This window comes from Lygodium microphyllum, chromosome 2 (genome assembly GCF_053477565.2).
Source record: "Lygodium microphyllum isolate KBCC chromosome 2, Lygodium_microphyllum_v1.1.10, whole genome shotgun sequence".
NCBI lineage: Eukaryota > Viridiplantae > Streptophyta > Polypodiopsida > Schizaeales > Lygodiaceae > Lygodium > Lygodium microphyllum.
In genome coordinates this window covers 35,025,516-35,048,010 of record NC_141136.1, presented here as the reverse complement: position 1 = coordinate 35,048,010, position 22,495 = coordinate 35,025,516, and the positions used below count along the sequence as shown (strand labels likewise).

The 22,495-nt window shown below is 42.4% G+C and overlaps 1 protein-coding gene across 1 annotated transcript in view; it reads right to left on the bottom strand.

Annotated features, from left to right (window-relative positions):
- The window catches only part of LOC148039598 (uncharacterized), a 35,397-nt gene extending 15,222 nt beyond the window's left edge, over positions 1 to 20,175 (bottom strand). The window contains exons 1-4 of the mRNA XM_087692120.1: positions 19,919 to 20,175; positions 19,742 to 19,819; positions 19,522 to 19,638; positions 19,342 to 19,376 (exon numbers count right to left, since the gene is read on the bottom strand). Of these exons, the coding sequence (XP_087548246.1) occupies positions 19,342 to 19,376; positions 19,522 to 19,638; positions 19,742 to 19,819; positions 19,919 to 20,016 (328 nt within the window). The 5' untranslated portion in view covers positions 20,017 to 20,175. The remainder of the gene's footprint in view (positions 1 to 19,341; positions 19,377 to 19,521; positions 19,639 to 19,741; positions 19,820 to 19,918) is intronic.
- Positions 20,176 to 22,495: the final 2,320 nt, after the last annotated feature.

Genomic DNA, 22,495 nt, shown 5'->3' with positions numbered 1-22,495 from the left:
TATTTACTGAAAATGCTGCACTTTCACATGATCAGTTTCAAATGCCAACCATACATGATATTGGTGAGTTTCGTGCCTACTATAAATGGCAAGACAGTCATAATACAACAAGCTATTGCTGCACCACAAGCTTCCAAACAGCAAGGTTTTGATGATGGTTTGGCACATGCAGTGACAAATGCAATACAACATGAAAGAGCTACTATAAATGCAACTAAAACCACCCCAAGATGGCTGATACATACTCTCCAAGAGAGTAAAATGGATGCTCCCTTACCTCAACGCACTAGAAGGGTTGCTAGACATGCAGTAGATGATGCAAGGGGGCACATTTTGTAGAAATTACAGTGTGGAGGACAGAATTTGAGCAAGGAGTAGAGAACACACAGCAAATATGAGAAGAACAGAGACTACTTTAGTTTCAAACGAACTAATACAAAGATGGCTCTGTCCACCTATGCGCTTCCATTGTGAAGCTTAAATGGCAATTCAGACAAATGATAGGCAAGGAGCTTAAGGATAGCTAAAAGAACTCTAACTGGATGAAAGATAGATTGACAATGGCTTTGGAGAGGCCTTCCTTTTATAACCCGAGAAGGTAGTCTAGTCAGCCTATCTGACCATATCATGAGCCTTCCCTAGTTGGCCCTCGGACCCTAAAATAGGGGGTCTCCACAGCCAAGGCTGAGTACCGGGCTCTCTTCGATGGCACCACCGAGGCCATCTATCTGAGGAGTTTATTGGCGGCGCTTCATTTTCCATGTGACTCTCCCATAGTTGTGTCTACTGCGTCAACCAGAGTGCCATTGCCCTTGCGGGCAATCCGATCATCACACCACGGACACAGTATGTGGGAGTCCACTTCCACTTTTCCAGAGAGCAGGTTGAGCTAGGCACTATTCACCTAGAGTTTGTGCTTTCATCAGATAATTTTACAGATATCTTGACCAAAGCGGTCTACCAGCTGGTTCTTCAGTACCTGCTACCCAGGATCGGCTTGGGTACACCCTCCCCTACTTCTTCAACTTGACGGGGAGAGGGTGCTTCCCTCTTGCTTTCCCTTCCAGTTTGAGAGGGGGCGGCTTCTACTCTTGATCATGACAGTGATCATGCTTACAATTTTTAGACATTACATTCACTTATTCTTTTGTATTGTATTATGGGCATTTGTAACTTCATCCGCACTATCCGGATGACCTAATTGTAAAAGGGCACTTGGACAAGTGAACAATTCCCCTGTGAGGGCACTGTCCCAGTGGCACCGTTGCATAGCATATTGCATGAGCATGGCATCTTGCATCTCCCTTTGCATTACCCCATGCATTGGCATTCTGTTCATGTAAATATGCATCTGTGCGCATTTATCTCTTTTCGGTATTTTCGAGTGGTTGACTCTAGGATCCACCATATTCGTAGCATAACACATGGCAGTTCTCCTAACGGCAGTTTCCCTACCCTTGCTTGCTTGCTTGCTTGCTTTGCTTGTCTTGCTAAGCCCACCATCGTTTTTTTTGCCTCTCCACATATTCACCACATGATTGGCACATACACTCACTTTTATCATCCTTAGGCACTTATCCTAGTCAATGCGAGGGATTGGCTAGCTAGTTTTGTGCTTGACTTGGGTTTAAAACTCTCTTTATCTTTTCCTATCTGTCACTTAATCACCCACTGCCCCTATATTACTTATGTATTTTCAAAACATTTTGTTTTTTAAATCCATTGATTCCATCCGCCTTTGTAGGACTTGATAGGCCCTTGGGCAGTTGCCGAGTACCCTTGGTCCGATGCCCTGGCCTCTCTGGGGTGATCACTTGGGCTCCCTTGGTAAGATAACCATCGCCTTTGTAGTCTTGGTAGGCCACTGGGCAGCCGACGTGCACCCTTTGTCCAATGCCCTAGCTGCTTTGGGATGGGACGCCTTGGGGTGAATCAAAATTTAGGCTAACCTTCTTTTCTCGTCTTATTTTGGGCCTGAGAGGGGGTGTTGTGCTAAGAATTGCTCTTAGCCACTTAAACAGCCCCAAAACATGCTTATTTTAGGCTTATTTTAGCCAAAACCCTAAAGCGGGAAGCGGATCGAGAGAGTTAAGTGGGAGAGGATCTAGAACCTGAATTTTCTATAAATTGGCCCTTGCTGTCCATCGATGTTCCCTACAGTCTGGCGCCTATTTCCAGCCCTCCACATGCTGATTGCTGTTGTTTCTCCCTGGCGATTGATTGCTGATCATCTGCACTGCTGTCATACAGCCTGCAACATCAGCAAACTGCTGCATTTGCAGGCCCCAGCTGCCACCCTGACAATTTTCTCTCCTGCTGCAGTCGCTGCAGTTTTTCTCTCTCCTGCAAGCTGTCCTGCCTGCTTTTTTAGTCTTTCTCTCTCCTGCAAGCTGTCCTGCCTACGTTTTTAGTATTTCTCTCACCTGCTGTCTGCGTTTTTAGTCTTTCTCTCTCCTACAGGCTATCCCGTCTACGTTTTTAGTCTTTCTCTCACCTGCTATATGCGTTTTTAGTCTTTCTCTCTCCTCAATGCTATCTGCATCACGTCCAGCTTCTCACTGCTGCGTTTGCTGGTGTTCGACATCCGGAGGCTGCTTTGCTGCGATTCGAGATCCGTTCGGAGTACGACACACTCTCCAGCTCATTACCCCTGCCCTAATCCTTAAGATACAAGAGTTTGAGGTATAGAATTCATTCACTACATAGTGTGCTTGCTGCATGAGCATCGTATTATTAGTAGTCATATCATTTCATTTATTCGTTGTGTTTATTGTCTCTGAGCTACCCTAACCCTAACCCTAACTGTGTTCTTTTATCAGTCTGTGTTGTAATCCAGTTTCTATGTATTGTTTGTGTTATATGTTCATGATTTGATTCTGACAAGGGATCATACACAGACGGTCCGAGAGACCAAGACAGCTTTACATCAGGCTTTCGAGATGACGGATTTGGAGCTTCTTCATTTCTTCTTGGGTCACGAGATTTATCAGTCTCAGAGGGGGATTTTTATCTCTCAGCAGAGATACATTCAGGAGCTCTTGGTGACTTTTGAGATGGAGACTTGTCGGCTCATTACTACTCCTATGGATCCGAATTGGAAGACCACTTCACACTCAGATTCTCCTGTGATGGATGCTTCACGCTATCGTCAGTTGATTGGATCCTTGATTTGGCTTCTCAACACTCGTGTTGATCTTTGTTTTACTGTGGGTCTTTTGGCAGGGTTCATGACTGAACCCAAACAGGTGCATTGGAAGGCTGCCCTGAGGATTCTTCAGTATTTGAGAGGGACCTCTGACGTAGGGATTTCTTATCCCGTAGGCTCAAATGCTTCAGATCTGGTTCTTGCAGGCTTGAGTGACTTGGATTGGACTGGCGATGTGGACCACCGACGGTCTACTACAGGCTACTGTTTTATCTTGGGTACAGGTGTTATCTCTTGGAGTAGTAAGAAGCAGCCCACGGTAGCCCTTTCTTCTACTGAGGCGGAGTATCGGACTGCATCTTCCACCACATGTGAGGTTGTGTGGCTTCGGAGATTGTTGGAGGACCTTGGTTGCCCCCAAACTTGTCCTACTCTTCTACGGTGCGACAATGAGAGTTGCATTGCCTTGGTATGGAATCCTGTCTTCCACGCACCGACGAAGCACATTGAGATCCAGTATCACTTCATTCGGGAGAAGCTTCTGGATGGGACCATTGATGTGGAATATTGCAAGACAGAGGATAATCTTGCAGATTTGTTCGCGAAGGCGCTTCCCCAGACTCTTCTTCGGCAGCATTCTAGATCCCTCAGTCTTTTGACCCGTCCAGGATCTGAGAGGGAGTGTTGTAATCCGAACGGATCCCGAATCATAGCAAGGTTTTTTATTATTTTTTCTGCAGTCGGCTGCATTTAATGCAGCCGACCTGGTGCTGGGCATTCTTTATTTCCTGGCTATTTATAGTCAGGCTGTGGCACACTCTCCTACCTAGTCATTCATTTCAGATTCTGATCTTGAGATCTCTTGGCTGAGACAGACTGTGCTCGGGCTAATGGAGATCGAGGTCATCAAGTCGGAGACATACTCACATATTTCCTCTGCCCCCTTGTGTATTTCTGCACTCTTATACAGCATACTACACCGCAGATTTTCTGCGTTTACACTCTCTCCTTTTCTCTCTCTCTTCTCTCTATGTTCACTCTCTCTCAGTCTTTGTCCTACGCTTCCGCATCCCTACACTCTGACAGTCTATCATGTTTCCCAGCTTTGAGTGAACCTATTGTCTATTCAACAACTTTGCCAGTTGGGGCAAGTAGTTTTCTTCATTGCGACCATAGTCGAAATCCTAGACTCTCAAACTGGTTTAATGATTGCTCAAGGCAAAGCACTGCCCAATGGCCTTTACCACATGACACATTTTCTTACAGAGCTGACTGCCGATGATTCAAAGTTCCATCGCTTCCATGCCTTGGTCACCACATGGGAGCCCACGGACTTTGAGCGACTTTGGCATTTTCGCTTAGGACATCTTGGCTACGACTCTCTTTATGAGCTATCGCATCAAGGGATGGTTGAGGGACTTCCACGCCTAAAACTACCTCGAGAGGTCTACAAAGCATGTCAACTAGGTCAATAACATTGTACACCCTTTTCTCAGCAGTCTGTCACTCGTGCTATTGAACCACATAGGCTCATTCATGTAGATCTTTGTGATCCCACATCCACAGCTGCCTTGAATGGTGCGTTGTACTTCTTTTTGATAGTGGATGATTTATCCAAATACATATGGATGTACTTCCTCAAGCACAAGTCAAATGCTTTCACTTATTTATTCGCTTAGGTACTGCTGGTCCATAACCAGGTCCATCACCACACTGGTCGTCGTATGGGTACTATGAGGAGTGATTCTAGTGGCGAGTTTACCTCCCATGAGTTTTCTGAGTTTCTACAAGAGCAAGGCATTGTACGCCAACTCACCACTACAAACTCCCCCGCACAAAATGGAGTTATAGAGCATGTTGGACTGGAAGGACACAGCTTAGAGAGTTTGAGATCGAACAGGAGCGTATGAGTGTGACGGCTGGAGAAAGTGTGAGCCGAGTGAAAGTTCGAGACGATAAGAGTGTACCAACAAAATGTGTTGGTACACAAAGAATAAAATGTATTTATACTTAGGGCATGTAAAGGGTGCGTTCACATGTACAATGTGCGTGTACTATATACACGGAGGTTACCGGGCCTTTATATCCCAACAACCTCCCACTTAAAGGTCAAATATGAACCTCTAGGTAACCAACTCCCACTAGTCGAATGCAATGCTCATGTTGAGCTCTGCTTAGACTTTTAGTGAGAACATCTGCAGGGTTATCTTGTGTTTTAATCTTGGTCAATGTGATTTGACCATCTTCCAGAATCTGTCTGATGAAGTGATATCGCACATCTATATGCTTTGTGCGTGAATGATACATGGCATTCTTAGCCAGATACACTGCACTCTGGCTATCACATCCCAAAACTGCAATACCCATAGACATACCGAGATCATCTGCAAGTCTGCTCAACCATATAGCTTCCTTAGAAGCTTCAGTAGCTGATATGTATTCAGCTTCAGTGGTACTCAGTGCAACAATGTTTTGCAACCTGGAACACCAAGAAATAGCCCCACCAGCAACTGTAAAGACATACCCGCTGGTGGACCTACGAGTGTCCAAGTCACCTGCCATGTCTACATAACAATAACCCTGCAAACTAAGTGCACCCTACCCATAGCAAATACTTTTTCTTTGTGTACCCTTAAGGTATCGAAGAATACACTTGACAGCCTCCCAATGTGCTTTGCCAGGATTTGACATAAACCTACTAACAACTCCCACTGCATGAGAAATGTCTGGACGAGTAGCAACCATAGCATACATAAGAGAGCCACAAGCTGATGCATAAGGAACTCCCTTCATAGCATTTGCTTCCACGACATCTTTCGGGCTGTTGGCTTTGCTAAGCTTGAGATAAGGAGGTAGGGGTATCCCAAAAGGCTTAGCTTTAGCCATGTTAAATCTGTCCAGTACCTTTCCAATGTACTTTTCTTGAGATAAAAACAGCAATTTCTACATTCTATCTCTACGAATCCTCATGCCCAAAATATGCTCTGCATTCCCCAAATCTTTCATGGAGAAAGCTGATTTCAGCTGATTTTTTAGAGCATCCAAGCTAGTTTTTCTTTTCCCAACTAATAACATATCATCCACATACAAAACAAGTATTATGGGGCTGCCATCTGTATCCTTTTTCATGTACAAGCAATGATCTGCATGGCTGCGTGTAAACTCATGAGATAGCATAAAAGTATCAAACTTTTTGTACCACTGCCGTGGTGCTTGCTTCAGCCCATACAGGCTACGTTTTAGCTTACACACCATCTGTTCTTTTCCAGGAACTATAAAGCCCTCGGGCTGTTTCATGTAGATTTCCTCATCAATGTCACCATGCAAGAAAGTTGTTTTTACATCCATTTGATACAGCTCTAAATCCAAAACAGCAATAAGAGCAAAAAGCACACGTAAAGTGGTCATCTTCACAACAGGTGAGAAGACCTCTTGGAAGTCAATCTCTTCCTTTTGTGCATAACCTTTGGCAACTAGCCTTGCCTTGTACTTGGGTTTCCCATCAACTATCTTGACTTTGTACACCCATTTGTTTGGAAGTGGCTTCCTTTCCTTTGGTAATGACACAAGATCCCAAGTATCATTTGCATATAGAGATTTAATCTCTTCCTGCATAGCTAGCTCCCACTTACTGCTGAACTCACATGACTTGGCCTCTTTGTATGTAAGAGGCTCACCCTCATCTGTAAGCATCACATAATGCAAGGAGGGGTCAAACCTATGTGGTTGCCTTCTTACGCGTGTAAACCTGCGTACCCAATGATCAACATTGTCAGGAATTGGGTCTACATCAGGAGGTATATTATTTTCAGCATTCATTTGCTGCTGTAAACCATTTTCAGCATGCTGTTCATGCTATATACATCACCTTCATTTTCATTTCCAGCACCTGCATTTTCATAATCAGCAAACCTATCTTGCTGTCCATGACCTCCTTGTGCTTCTATTTGCTGTCCATCATCATCTGGCTCAAAAGTAACCAACTGATCATCAGTTTCAGCCTGTGGTACAGCACCTTGAGGCTCATTTTCTGAAGTTATGGGTGGCTGTAAACTCTGAAATTTTACCTTTTTCAGATCTTCATTAGAGGCTAAAGAGCCTTTCAACAATTTTGCCTCATTAAACACAACATTACGGCTGCAAATAATTTTCCTGGACTGAGGTAACCACACTCTGTAGCCAAATTCACCCTCATCACCATAGCCCATGAAAATGCCTTTGGTGGATTTTGGGTCAAGTTTGTTCCTCAGCTCATCCCTAACATGTACAAAAGCATCACAGCCAAATATACGTAAATGGTCATATGAGGCCGATTTGCCAGAACAAACCTCCTCAGGGATGCCATTATTTAAGGACAGTATTTGGAGAGCGGTTGCAAATGTGAACCGCGGTTTTGAGTGCCTCTCCCCAAAATGCATGACGGAGATTGGCAGTGGACAGCATGCACCGCACTCTTTCACATAAAGTCCCGTTATATCTTTCAGCCACCCCATTTGAAGAAGGATTGTAAGGGGCTGTAAGCTCCCTCTTAATACCATGTAAGTCACAAAATGACTTGAATTCAGTCGATGTGAACTCGCCCCCATTATCAGTTCTCAAGCATTTCAGCTTTCTATCTATCTGAGTGGTCACAAATGCATGAAAAGTTTTAAAAACAGCAAACACTTCACTTTTCTTTTTCAGCAAGTATACCCAAATCTTCTTGGAAAAATCATCAATAAAGAAGACAAAATATGCAGCACCACCCAATAATTTCACGGGCATACTACATACATCAGAATGCACTAAGTCCAAGACATTGGACTTACAAGAGACACCAGAGTAAAAGGAATTTTTTATTTTCTTTTCAAACTGACACTCATTACAAAAATCAAGTTTAGAGCCTTTTCCATCAACCCTCTTCAAAGAGGTAAGAACATCAAGTCCTTTTTGGCTCATATGGCCTAATCTCTTATGCCATAACTCCAAGTGGCTGCAAATTTCAGCAACTGCAAGAAACTTGCCATTCAAGGCTTTACAATGCAAACAATACAATGTGCCCTTCTTGGTTCCTTTTGCAATCAACATGGAACCCTTTTTTACTTTCCACAAACCACCACCAAACAGTGTGGTGTAGCCATGCAAGTAAAGCTGACCAACAGATAGTAAACTCTTTTTAATGCCAGGCACATATCTGACACCTTTCAACACAAGTTCTTGACCATTGTCTAAAGACAAGTGTACGGTGCCAATCCCATCAATGTTGCAAGCATGGTTATTTCCAAGGTACACCTTTCCATAACTGCCTGCATTAAACATAGCAAAACACTCCAAGCAAGGAGTTACATGGAAAAAGGCACCAGAGTCTACAATCCAAGTCTGAGTGACACCATCATCAACTGACAAGAGTGCATCAATCACATCAGCCTTGGTAATCTGCATATCCTGCATGTGACATACAAGGGCATCACAATCAACTGTACATAATACATCAGCCTTTGTATCTGAAAGCTCCTCTATGACCACACTGGAGGCCACATTGGCCTTTTCTTTGCCTTTGGATGTCTCCAATGCATCTGTCTTTTATTCCTTCTTCTTTTTATCTCCTGCATTCTTCTTTCTCTCTTGTTCCTTCTTGTAGTACCTGCAGTCAGGTTTCTTGTGGCCCTTCCGACCACAATGATTGTAAGCCACAGCCTTTTTATTCACTCTGGCCCAATCTGCATCAGACATTAGTGCGGGTTTATCTTCCTGCACAGCATCCTCACAATCCTTCAGGAACAAAATGCCCTACATACGGTCTTTCCAAAGGTCAAATCCATGACCATCAAACCGTTTAATCTCCATCAAACTCTTGATGTCTGAACTAGAAGAAGTTGCAGCCATTTTATCACGAACACGAGAGTAAATGCACTAATCTGCGGAAGCACAAGCTGAACCAGCAAAATACCCTGCTGTTTTTCCTCAACCAGAAATAAATCTCTGCTGTTTATACATTAACTAGCCACTGCACAAGGAAAAGATGCAGAAATTTACCAAATGCTGCGCAAATCCCCAAAATTTCAAGTCCAAAATTGCATGAATGTCAGTCAATCTGACCTAGCTGAGTAAAGCTTTGCCAATACATGAAAAGCCCCAAATTTCTGGGACCCAATGTCCGGAAATTTTACCCAAAAAGGCAAAATTTTGACAAAATTTGTAAAATCCCCAATTTAATTGAGGTCACCGCACACGATGTCTACAATTTCTGACTCAAAAGTCACTGACAAGCATGAATGATACCAAATCTGGGAAAAGCCCCAAATTTTGTGGCCCGATTTGCACAAATTTTGAAATTGTGCCTCTGGTGTGTGAACACCCGCCAAGACAAGTGGTAATGAGGGGATTAGAGAAAATTTGATTTGTTTTGAAAAAAAAAAGCGAACTAACGGGGGGGGGGGGGGGGGGGGGGGTCTGTTGACCCCCATCGCGTCACGTCACCCATCTTGCAAACTGCCCGCAGAAGGTCGCCTGCACGTCGCGTCTTTCAGTCGTCGCCTGCACGTCGCGTCACGTATGACTGACACCTTCCCGCCGGAGCTGCCTACCTCTCGCCCGTCACGCGACGCCTGACGCCTACCTTTTCGCTGGTTCTGTCGCCCGCTGACTACTGCTACGCGCCTGCTGCCGCAAGCGCAGCAGTCGCTACACGCCTCAATCTTGAAAGCGTGTAGAGTCTTGGCTCTGATACCAGTTGTTGGACTGGAAGGACACAGCTTAGAGAGTTTGAGATCGAACAGGAGCGTATGAGTGTGACGGCTGGAGAGATGTGAGTCGAGTGAAAGTTCGAGACGATAAGAGTGTACCAACAAAATGTGCTGGTACACAAAGAATAAAATGTATTTATACTTAGGGCACGTAAAGGGTGCGTTCACATGTACAATGTGCGTGTACTATATACACGGAGGTTACCAGGCCTTTATATCCCAACAGAGCATAGGAACCATACAATCATGAATATGGCACGCTCTATGCTATTCGTAATAAAACTCCCTTAGTGCCTTTGGGTTGAGCTTATTAACATTGCGTCGGTCCCTAAAAAGACTCTGTACAAGGCATTTTTTGGCTCTTGGCTAGTTATTTCTCACTTTAGAATTTTTACTAGTCATGCTTATATGCACACTCTTGATGACAAGATAGAAAAGCTCACCCCTCTAGAAAATCTCTTGATCTTTGTGAGCTATTTTTCCAAAGCGGAAGTTTAACGTTTGTTTGATCCTCAAACAAACAAGGTAATTGTTAAGAGAAATATCGTCTTTAATGAGAGGGACATAGTGCAATCCTTTACACTAGACTCCTTGTCCTTACCTCCACTCACATCATCTGAGTTCATGCCTATTGAGCTGGGTCTACTACCCACTCCTGGCCTTCCTGCAAATACTTCCACTTCCAGGTCTCCTCTGCAAGACCCATTACCTCGCTGGTACCAACAGACCATGCAAGATTTGGGGATCCTTCCACCGGATTCCACTCCGAGGAGCCCTGAAAGTTTTGATCAACTCGTCTCTCACGCTTATTATGCATCATTGTTTGCAACTGATTACATTGCACATTCTAAGCTGCACTGTTGGCAAGGGGCTCTCCAAGACCATCTGTGGTGTGAGGCCATGGAAAAGGAGCTAGATAGTATTGATCGAAATAGAACTTGGACATTGGTGGATCATCCTTGTCATAAGCCAATCATCGAGACAAAGTGGATTTTTAGGACCAAGCTAAAGGTTGATGGTACTTTAAACAAATACAAGGCTCGCCTTGTAGTGCAAGGTTTCAAGCAAAAGCATGACATCAATGGATCATCCTTGTCACAAGCTGATTATCGGAACAAAGTGGATTTTTAGGACCAAGCTAAAGGCTGATGGTACTTTAGACAAAAACAAGGCTCGCCTTGTAATGCAAGATTTCAAGCAAAACCACAACATTGATTATAAAGAAACCTTCGCACCTACCGCTCCGTTGACATCATTTCATTTATTGGTTATACTTGCCACTCACACAATTGGTCGATCTATCAAATGAACCTAAAAACTGCCTTCCTAAACAATTATTTGGAGGAGGAAGTCTATGTGGACCAGCCTACCAACTTTTGTTTCATTGACCGCACCAATAAGGTATTTCATTTACAGAAGCTCTTTATGGGCTGAAGCAAGTGTCGAGATCTTGGTACCATAGGATAGTTTCTTATGGACTCATGGATACCATTCTATCCCCTATTATCCAAATCTATATATGCACACTACTAGCACAAGGGTCAGCTATATCATGTTTTACATCGATAATATATTATTCACTAGCTCAAATTCTACAGCTATCATAAAAATTAAGGCAAAGCTTCGCTCTACATTCGGTTTGTTGTATTATTTCTTGGGCATGAAGATCATTAGATCCAAGGGAAGTATCTTTCTATCACAGCAAAAGCACACCTTACAACTGATGGAACAGTATTACACTGATCAAACATGGCCAGTGGCCAAGTCTCTAGACCCCATTGTCCATCTGCACAAGGATACCTTGAGTCAGCCTTTTGATGCTCATACCTATCGTTCTATTGTAGGAAAATTACTTGGGTTGATTCATACTAGGGCCAGATTTTAAATACTCATTTAGTTTGCATAGTTAGTATTTTAATACACCTAGAATGTCTCATTGGATTGCTTGTCTTCATGTGTTAAGATATTTAAGGTATATCTATAATTATATACTAACATATACTCATGATTTCTACTTGTAAGGATATACTGATTCTGATTGGGTGGGAGATCCTGACACCCGACGTTTCCATGGAGGCTACCTCTACACCTTGGGTACGGGACCCATCTCTTGGGCTAACCATAAGCAAGAAATGGTGGCAGCTTCCATGGCCGAGGCGGCGAAGTATCGAGCTCTCTTCAATGGTACTATGGAGACCATCTATCTAAGGAACTTCTTGGCTATACTCTAGTTTTCCTACTAGTCACCTAAAGTTTTCTACTATGATAACCAAAGTGTCATTGCCCTTGCAAGCAATCCTATATTCAACCCTCGGACACATCACCATAGTACGGGGGAGTCTCGAAAACGGAGAAAACGGAAATAGGAAAAACCGGAGTTTTGGAGTTTTAACCAAATTTTGAAGACAGGGAAACGGCATTTTGGATTGTACACTAAAATAAATACATTAGTAGATGGATATATAAATATATCAATTCTACAACAACACGTGCCCAAATTTCATACAAAACTTTTAAGTCTTCAAGTTATATGATCGAAATCAATATTCATTACATGTATCATGAGTGAAAACTCAATGGTTAAGATAGTTTGATACAAATAAGACAGTTTTTAAAACTTTAAACAACAAAATAAATTATTATTTATGACTCATGAATCATCTAAAGACTAATATCAAGAACGATGAAATCAAGTGCATAATAAGTAAAATCAAGATACATGTAATGATTAATCGTACGATGTGAATAATCTGTCCAAAAGTCCAATGAGGGATCGAGTACAAGTAACTATTGAGTAATAACTATCAACATCAATTAACAATCATGATATCATCATGTGCATGTGACATGTATAATGCCACTGGTGATGACTGGTAACTAACAACTACCATGCTAAACTGACTCTTGACTCCTGACTCCTAAGGTATCACGAGTCTAGTCTCTATAGTTCACAAGTCATGACTCCTCCGGATCTTGAGGTTCCATGCACTATCTCCTTATCCAACTCTGACGACCCTTATATCCCTTGATTGGATAGACATGTCTCCAAAACAGATCTGGTGCCATAATAAGGTAATGTCAAATAGGAACTTGCAAATAAGTTAAGAAATAAAAGAAGATTGAAGAAAAAGGAGGAGGAGAAGGAGGAAGAGGAGAAAAAATAAAGAAGAAGGGTGGAAGAAGAAAAATAACTTAGAAAATAAGAAGAAAGGAGAAGAACCTAGGAGAAGGAGGGAAGAAGAAGAAGAAGGAAAGGAGGAGGGAAGGAGGAGGAGCAGCAGCAATAATTGTCAAGAGCTGCAAGAGTTAATGTGCTTGAGCAAGAGGAGAAGATGGTTGCACAAAAGACAAGGGTGAAACTGAAAACCAATCTGCCCATCCGCCGCAAGGTGCCAAAACAGCGTCTTCCCATTCCTGTTTTAGTCCAAAACGGTTGTTCAGTTTGGGAGGGCCCAAAATGCAGTTTCATGTTACTATGCATAGTACGTAGCGGTTTGCTTCCATTTTACTAGAGATCAAGTTGAGCTAGGCACTATTCGCCTAGAGTTTATGCCATCTAGTGACAATTTTGTAAACACTTTGACCAAGGCGGTCAACCAGCCAATTTTGTTAGCTTGCCTGCGCTAGTCATGTCAGTCTATCATCTCCTAGTTCAGAGCTCCTGTCAGAGTCTGACGGAGACATAGGAGCTCTCGCAATTTAAGTGCATTTTCTCATTGCCATCTAGGATTTTTCTGGGGTGGCCCCTATTTTTTCTAGCATTTCGCTCTATGTGACCAGCATTTATTGCTGTTTGGCCAGCATTTATGGCCTCTTCTAGATCAAGTCAGCCAGGTTTTTGGTGCTTTTGCTATTTATAGTTGCACCCCCCCCAACTTGGCAAACACACACACTTTTCAATCTTCAATCTTCCTTTGCACTTGCACACTCTGACACTTTGACTCTCCATGCTTGATGCTACCATCGTCATCAACCTAATCTGGTGCCCCTCACTGACGCTTTGGACTGTGTGCAAGGACCGATCAATCCATCATCATTATATCGGCATTCTTCTTCAATCAGTACAGTATTCTTACCTCATCTTCTCCTTCCCCCCTCTCTCTCTCTCTCCCTCTCTTTCTGTTTCACTCTGTGTTCCTGTTTCTCTTCCATTGCGCAGTCATATGGTATCATCGCCTAAGTGAGGACATAGTCTAGAGATTTCTTGCAAAAGAGAGGGTTTTCATTACGGAGGATCAGTCTAGATTTCCCAAACGCATATTTTTAGCCTATGTTTACTGCATTTATAGCCCGAACACCTAATCCACTCCTCGTTTAAACCCCCAGGTAGCCAAGCGACAATCTCCAAGGACTAGGCAACAGCTTTCTTGCATCACGCAGCATTAACTTTTGCATTTTGCTCAAAACACAAATTTGCGTTTTGGCACGTGTCCGCTTTTTGATACATGCATCAACATATTTCTGCAGGCAATAGCTTCCTCAACCTTGGCGACAACTTTCTGCTCTGGGCGATAGTTTTTTGTGCGCATGACAACTTCCTACTGATAGGCAACAATTGTTTCTCTCTCAAACGCAACTTTCTAGTGTTTGCATATTCGAAAATATCTTTCCAGTTCATGAGCTTTGATGACTCAGAGAAGGAGCTTTTTTCAGACACTCTTCTGAGCGAAGACGAGATTATCGCAATTATAGTCAGCATGAGGAGTCCCCTGTTTGCACCCGTTTCCCTTCCATTCATCTCACAAAAGGCTCCATCCTCAATGAAGATACCATCCTTGATACCTTCTGTACAGGTGTTTGTCTTACCTTCATTACCCAAAAAAGACAAACTCAATGGTTTAAATTATTCATTGTGGTCATGTAAGGTGGAGTGCATACTCGACACCTTTGATCTTTGGGCTCTTGTTTTAGATTCCATCCCCCATCCTAAGGAGGATCCTGCAAATGGAACTTCTATGGACTATGCAACCTCATGGGATCGGCTCAACTCTTAAACCCGATCCTTCCTCTTTATGAGTTTCCAGGATTCTGTCCTTGTGCGTATTCGCAGGTTGACAACCACTGCGGAAGTGTGGAAGAAGCTTGCCTCTTTGTATCACCATAAGATGTTTACCAACAAGATTTCCCTGGAGAAGATGTTGCAGATGCTGTCTTGATGATTTCTCCTCTATGAAGGAGCACATCACGAAGATTGTCTATCTTGGTCGGATAATATCCTCCAAAGACATGGCTATGATCCTTTTGACTCAACTGCCATCTCCTTGCTTCGATGTCTTCTACACCAGCCTTATCACATTGAGGACCCACGAGATTCTCTTGTGGAAGGAGCTTTCACTGCTTGTCTTGAAGCATAATAAGTGACTTAAAGAGGTTGGGGCCCATGATTCTGGCTCCACCAAGGTATTTACTACAATAGGTGGAGGGAAGAAGAAGACACAAACCAAGGACAAGAAGCGAGTTTTGGGGCCAACCGAGTGTCCAATATCCAAGATTAAAGTGGTAAAGTGTGCATTTTCAATTTATGTGAATTTTATGCTTACTGTAATTAGTGCGCTTAATCAGGTTATTTGCCACCCTATCCGAGAATAAAGGCTGGTTTCAATACTCCTGTAAACAATACGCTTGAGAAATATTACCATAAACAATGGAGCTACAACTTAGGTGGTCTATGGTGTAGCCACTCTAATACCACTATTGGCCCAAGAGTGAGGTAATTGTACACTTTTCTTTGGGAGGGGGAGAAAGAGAGACACTGCGTGTGTCTTCGATCTCCGTGAAGGCATCCACACACACACATAGAGAGAGAGGGTTACAACTACAGTAGAGCAGATCACACCAAGTCTGCAAGCAGCAGCTCTTATTGCATCTGCACTAGTGCAAGTCGCATCTACAAACAATAAGTCCCATTTGCAACAAACAACACAGATTACACACAATCAACCAACATGCCCAACATAGCCTATGACATGAGTGCAAGGGGCGCAATCCGAGGTAGACCCTATGCATTGTCCTGCACATAGTTGTAGACTACACACAGGTGGTGAGACTTGTAAACAAGTCTGCTTGTAGTAATTACTGGTTAGTCAAGTTATTACCACCCTCTCTAAGGAGGAAGACTAGTTTCGTGAGCCATCAAGGACAGCAAAGAGACCTTATCTACAGCACTTTCTAGGGTTAGAACAATAGGGCAACTATAATACTAGCATTTTTGTGACAAGAAAGTTGAGAAATTCCTCTAATTTGCTACTCCTCTCTTCTTCCTCAGTAAATTTTATATTTCTCAGCTCTAATTTTCAGTCACAACTTTGAATTTCTGCAGAAATTAGGGTTTCTCAGCAAACTTGAGAAGCATGCCATTAAATCTCAGGCATGCAACAAGGGGATTTGCTTGAAATTTGAGAAATTATAGCAAATCTAACAAGAATTGCTCATCTACAGTCAAGGTGACTCACATGCAAGTATAGAAGACCCAATTTGTGATTGCATGTGCTAAAATCAAGGGGCAAATTTGCAGATTTTGATGTTGGTCACTGTTTAGGACTGAAAATGCTGAAATCTCTCTCCAATTCGCCCCTTGATTCCAACACAAATTCAAGCATCTTGATTCTAACACCAATTTGCCCCTTGATTCTAGCACAATTTGAATCAAGAACACTTGCATGCAAGTCAATACAAATGTGGATCTGCAATCCCCTTCAAATCAGTTGTAATTTCTTCGATTACAACTACTACTTTGATCACTGGGCCGCCCAATTGAGGGGCATGTACTTTGAGGTGGCTAAGAAACGCTAGTCTCTATTGTAAATTAGGGTTTTGATAGCAAATGTAGTGTTGTCCATCTTCAATCTGCTGAAAATCCTAATGCTGCTCGTCATTAGTGACAGCCCAAAGCATTGGAATTTGTAGAGAAATCAATCTACATCTCAATGTACTACAAATTCATAGCAATACAATTTAAAGAAATACCACAAAGGGTGCCAATTTTGGGCCCAATCATGTGTCAATACAAATTCATAGTTACTAGAAGTTCAAAGTGGTAAAAAACACCAAAGGAGTAGAGATAATGGCACTAGTAGGTCTAGAAGTGGGTGGATAACTCGAATTGGATAGTCCTAGGAACCCCAAATGGTGAGGGAAAACAAAACCTGAAGGTTCTAAGAGCCACAAAGGAACAATCATAACAAAGAGAGTAACCCTCCTTAAGGCTAGAAAATATTGAATCCATTAGGAGATGAAATCCCACATATGACAAGCATCTACCCTAGGGGGTGCGAGCACAGAGAGCTAAGGGTGGAGCACTATGGGCATGGGTGTTGTACCAAAGGGTGGGTCAAGAATCTTTAACCAACATTCTATGAGACTGGCAATGTGCTAGGTGCAAGAATGAAGAGTGCATGACTTTGAGTACCCATAGGCATGTTTGGACTTCAGTTAAAGAAATTCCCATCACAAAAGTCTCGGATCCACTTGGCACAATAGCTAGGGCCTAGCACAAAAGTGAAAATCTTGAAATTGGAACACCCAATAGTCGACCATAAGCCGCATCCACAAGAGCTAAGGGTCCGCCTGATGAAATACTAGAAACATGACTCCGAGTCATGCCCAATGGAGCTAGAAGCAAAGCCAGGGACATTGTGGAACCGATAGTTTCAATAGGATATCCTAAGATAATAGGATGGGAGGAAGGAATAGAAAGACTAGTGTATGTGTGCATGGAAGCATAGGTAGGTAGGTGTAGAAAATGAGATCCATCAAACAACAAAGAATCATTGAAAGTAGTAACTTGCAAATCAAAAGAATAGATATTCTATGATGGGCACCTCCCCTACTGCAGTTCACATGGTTTTGTGCCTCAAATTTTTGTGGTAACTTATGTTTGGTTGCACTAGCTAAATGAAGATGAAAGAGATGATTTGTAAAAGAAACATGCAAACCTAACTACAATCTTGACTGGAGTGGCATAGGATGTCCCCCTTGGTCCATGGTGGTTTGTTATCTCATAGAAGAAGACTCCAAATTTTCTTCAACCACCTTGTACAACTATCTACTACTTCTAAATAGACTAATAAAGTCAAAATCCAAAAACCGTGAGTTCATAGCTAAAGATGAATATAGAACCCTCGAAGATGAATTGATGGACTCCAAAGAGAGGGCTCGAAAGAGGGTTTCAGAGGGTTAGACTAAGATATCAAAAGTTGGTGAAGTTCACTCATGCAACCCCCAGGCTCATAAGTCACAATAGCTTTAATACAAAGTGAGAAGAATACCTTAGGGTCTGTAGAGAAAACGTACAGCATATAACTCAACTAAAACAATTGAACTCAAAGAGAGACTCAAGAAAACCCAAAACACAAAAGCTTAGAGTGAAGAAATAACTAATCAACTGAATAAAAGAATATATATTAATGGAGGCAACCTCCAAATGATGCCAAAGCAGCATGCCACCAAAGCTCAGATGTCAAAGGATGCCACTGCAACTGAGGAAGAAAACTCAGTTGTAGCAGTCCCGAAGAGGTGAACAACAGCAAACGTAGCCTCTAGAGGAGAAAACACAGCCACCTGGATAATCCAGGACACGGGAAGAAGAATGAACTAATGAAAAATGCAGCCTGCACATTGTGTAATGATGATGTCAGTCAGGGGGGTCAGATCAGCAAAAAAAAGAAGCAGGTCTGATGCTGGAAATGCCGGACAGGGAGCTGCAAACTGGTCATCAGCAGCCGGAACAGGTCCAAGCAGCAGGGCGGCAGCTGGGCAGCAGCTGGGTGGCCACAAGGCAGACTGCTGGTCAGAAAAACGCAGCTATCTAGAGTTATGGCATTTAGCTAGCAGCGCATGGAGCATTCGCCAACAAGTGCACAAGGTTGGGGGTGCAGCAACTGTAGAATATGGGATGTTATAGAATACGGAATGTGGGATGTACAAAGTAGCTGGACAAAGCCCGATTTATATAGACACGAGGCAATCAACTATCTAGGGTGGTACCTAGATACTTTGGGTACATTCAATGTGGGTGCTGGGACACTTTTGGACCATTTAATATTTGAGTTTTGGGGATGTTTAATGAGACGAAAAAGGGGATTAAAGTTAATTAATCCTTTGTTGCTTAATAGGGAGCCATCAACTCTATACCTAAAAAATTTACTGTCACTCTATACCTAAAAAATTTACTGTCAAACTAAGATTCGTTTTTTTCTATGGCAATGCAGTTGAGGCCTAGCAGCTACACTTGTTAAATGCGAGTGGCTCAACCATTTGCATAGGGTGCATTGAGGTCACTCGCCATAGATTGCTCTACTCGTCCAAGCTCATCTCATCATGGGACTATTTCTTGGACCAGGTTTTGGGCATGATAAAACATATCTGACAATGCAAGATCACACTGTACCATTTGATAAATGACGTTACAATTGATGAGTGGCATTCCAAAGAAAGCATCACCACATTTGACAGTTCTGAACTACATCATACCTGGAGCAGGCCTCAAAAGCTGAAAGATCGATAAACTACCACAAAAAAACCACAGTTAGTAACAAAGAAAAGCATGAATTCATCATAATTGAGAAATACAGAACCCAAATACATCTTGGCTTCAGCCTGATAACAATGGAATAGACATTCTGAGTAGCATATGTATATGGAAATGCCTACCTGTCTGGAGTTACCTCCGATAACTTCAATGGTTTCCATGTCAATACCAAGGTGCCAAAGCATACGACAGAGCCTTCATGCGACACGCCATTGATGGTAAAATCGGTGTCACTGTAACTGTTCAAACCCAAGCTCTAACATCAAGCAAAGCACTGAAAGCTGACCCTTACAACAGAATTCCAAGTACAAATCCTCAAAATGGGCATCAAAGATGAAATACCCCGTGAAACGCACCAACCCGCTCTCTTCAGCCACTTTCTCCATGAGGTTGATCTGCTCGTACAGACTCATGGCTCTCCTGCACAAACACACACACGCAGGTACGAAAAATGCTTGTCACGGCTCCATTTTCAAACCATTTCTTCGAGCTTATCTTGCTGGATTTTGGAAGCCAAACCTGGAAGAAACCATGCTTGCAGGAGCCGGCAGTTGCAGATGTTGTTGATGTCGCCATGCCTGAAAAGAAGAACCCAATAGACCTCTAACCCTGTTCATTTTTAGGCGATCTTCCTTGCATGCATGGAGGAGGCTAGAAGACTTCACACAATGAATTAGGTGTACCTTCTACATTCAATAAGAAGACTAATGAAGCAATAAGGGAGAGAGATGATTATATGTGCACAATATTAGATGGTTTGAGAAACCAGGAGAGAAAAACAACAGCCAAAAGCTTGATGAGAGAGAGTGCTTGAGAGAAGGAAATGTTTGGAGCATGACATGGTGATGTGTGCATGAAGTGCATTTAAGGCCATTAAGGGCCTTTAGTGCTAGCACACTAAGGAAAGCAACCAAGTCAACTGACACTTGGCTACCTCCCATGCAACATCTAGGTAGGGGGGAAGAGCCAACAAGAAGATGGCAAAGAAAGACTAAATCTCTAAGCAAAAAGAGTCCAAGGAATGATGAGTCCATGGATTTGGACTTTCTCACTACTACTAAGCAGCATCGGACATGGATTTGATTGTTGGACATGGATTTGATCAAGAAGCAACTATGAGAGAACATCAAAAGCTTAAGTGAGAGAAGAAGAAGGGTAGCCAAAAACAATAGCACTAAGGTACACCGACCAATATCTTTCTCATTTCAAAGAAGACGTATGCAGATTTCATTGCGTATGGCCTTTTCTTCCACTTCATGTGCAAAATACCTATGGATGAAGAGTTCTCTAGGTGATTTGTGTAGAGTTACCACGGTCATGCTATGTTAGCTAGTTTAAGTTCATGGAGTGTGGGTTTGGTTTTATTTCGGTCTATTCAACTCTTGGCATGAGAGAGATTGGATCTTAGCCTCTACGATGAGATTCAAAGGAAACTTTGTGGATGCACTACCCTTATCACCCCACTTTAGCCCTAAAGATTTCCTCCAACATGATTGCATGGTGCCAATTACCTTCCCAAGGTTGTGAGACTATTTGGACGAAGAGATCGAAATCCTTTAGGAGGCACTTGGAAAAGTGTTATGTATCCTAGGTCCAACAAACGGCATTCTCAAGGTGGAGAAGAAGCAATGCATCCTCTAGGACAAGAGAAAGGAGATCTCAAAATTCCTTGAAGTCTTGGATAGAGGTTATTGAGGTTAAGTTTGGCCCATTTCCATATGCTTGCTACCTCTCCCATTAAACAAGCTACTACACTCAAGGTTGCAAACAAAAAAGTGGGGCCAAGGAGAAAGTATCCTAAGGTGATCAACAGTCAGGCCATAAACAAAAGCCTCAAAAACCAACCTAGCGGACCAAGTGCTAAAGAAAACTTAGAAGGATAATGGAGGACAACCTAAGCAAAACCACACAATAGAGGCTAGCAAAGCCAAGAGCTCTCAACCCTAGGAGATGATGAAGGATCATATTAAATCTCTAGCCAAGGAGGGAAAGGATAATCAAAAGCCACCTAATAAATGTCTTAAACCTAAGAATTTGAAGTAGAAAGCAAGTCTATCACTTAAGAAACTGGGGAGGTTGCCTCTTGTGGATGAAAACATATATGCCCCACAAGCTAAAGAGAATGATGAGTTTTTTAAGCTATATTCAAAATCCTATTATGGTTAGCTTATCTAGAAACCTTAGAATCCTAAAACAAGAATCATCCTAGAACGCTAGAGGATTATGCTCAATTATATTCATTCTCATGTCTAAAATCCCTAGTCATCACAACAGATTCCATTTGTTGTTATAAGAGCCCTTTCCATACCAATCACACAACTTTTCAAATCATAAAACTATTATGAGGGCTTGGATGTTAGGGATTATCTTTAAATGTATGCTCACAACTCTGCAAAACTACACCTGTTTTGTAATCGTAATATAAAAGTTTTGAGTTTGATCTTCTGTAAGATCACACTATTTAAAGCTTGTTCACATCAGAATGTCAAATCAAGAAAATGTTCCAACAATCTTGTTCATTCATGAGCTTCAAGAAATTGAAGAAGGTTCTAGAAGAGTGGATTTTAAATAGTAAAGTGGAATTCACCTTGGCTAAATTCTTGGCATTTCTGAGTGGGAATTTCTTGAGGAGATTATTGGTATTATAAAGAGAAAGTGATAGTTTGTTGGGGATCCAATGCATGCTATTGCTCAAGACAAGAATAACCAAATTTGCAAGGTATACAAATAATGCAGGATGATGATGAGGTGAAAATACAATCGCTAATACTCTAAATGCAATTGTTGATGCCAAAAGTGCAATGATTTGCAACCATACTTCAAGAGAAGTACATCAAGTGAATTTTGATGAAGAAGATAGGCAATAGGTGCTATACCTAGAAGCCACCATACGTAGAATTACTGGGCTAGAGTAACCATTGAGACGGTAGTAAAAGTAGGAGATCTTGAGGTGCCCTGTATTACTTTGATTGATCATGGATATGGAATTATTGATATGGTCAGGAGTCTTTATGAAAATGGTAGATAGTCAGTGGATATGGACCATGGATGGAGGATGCAAGCTACTAATAATGTACATGGGGACTTGTATGTGGC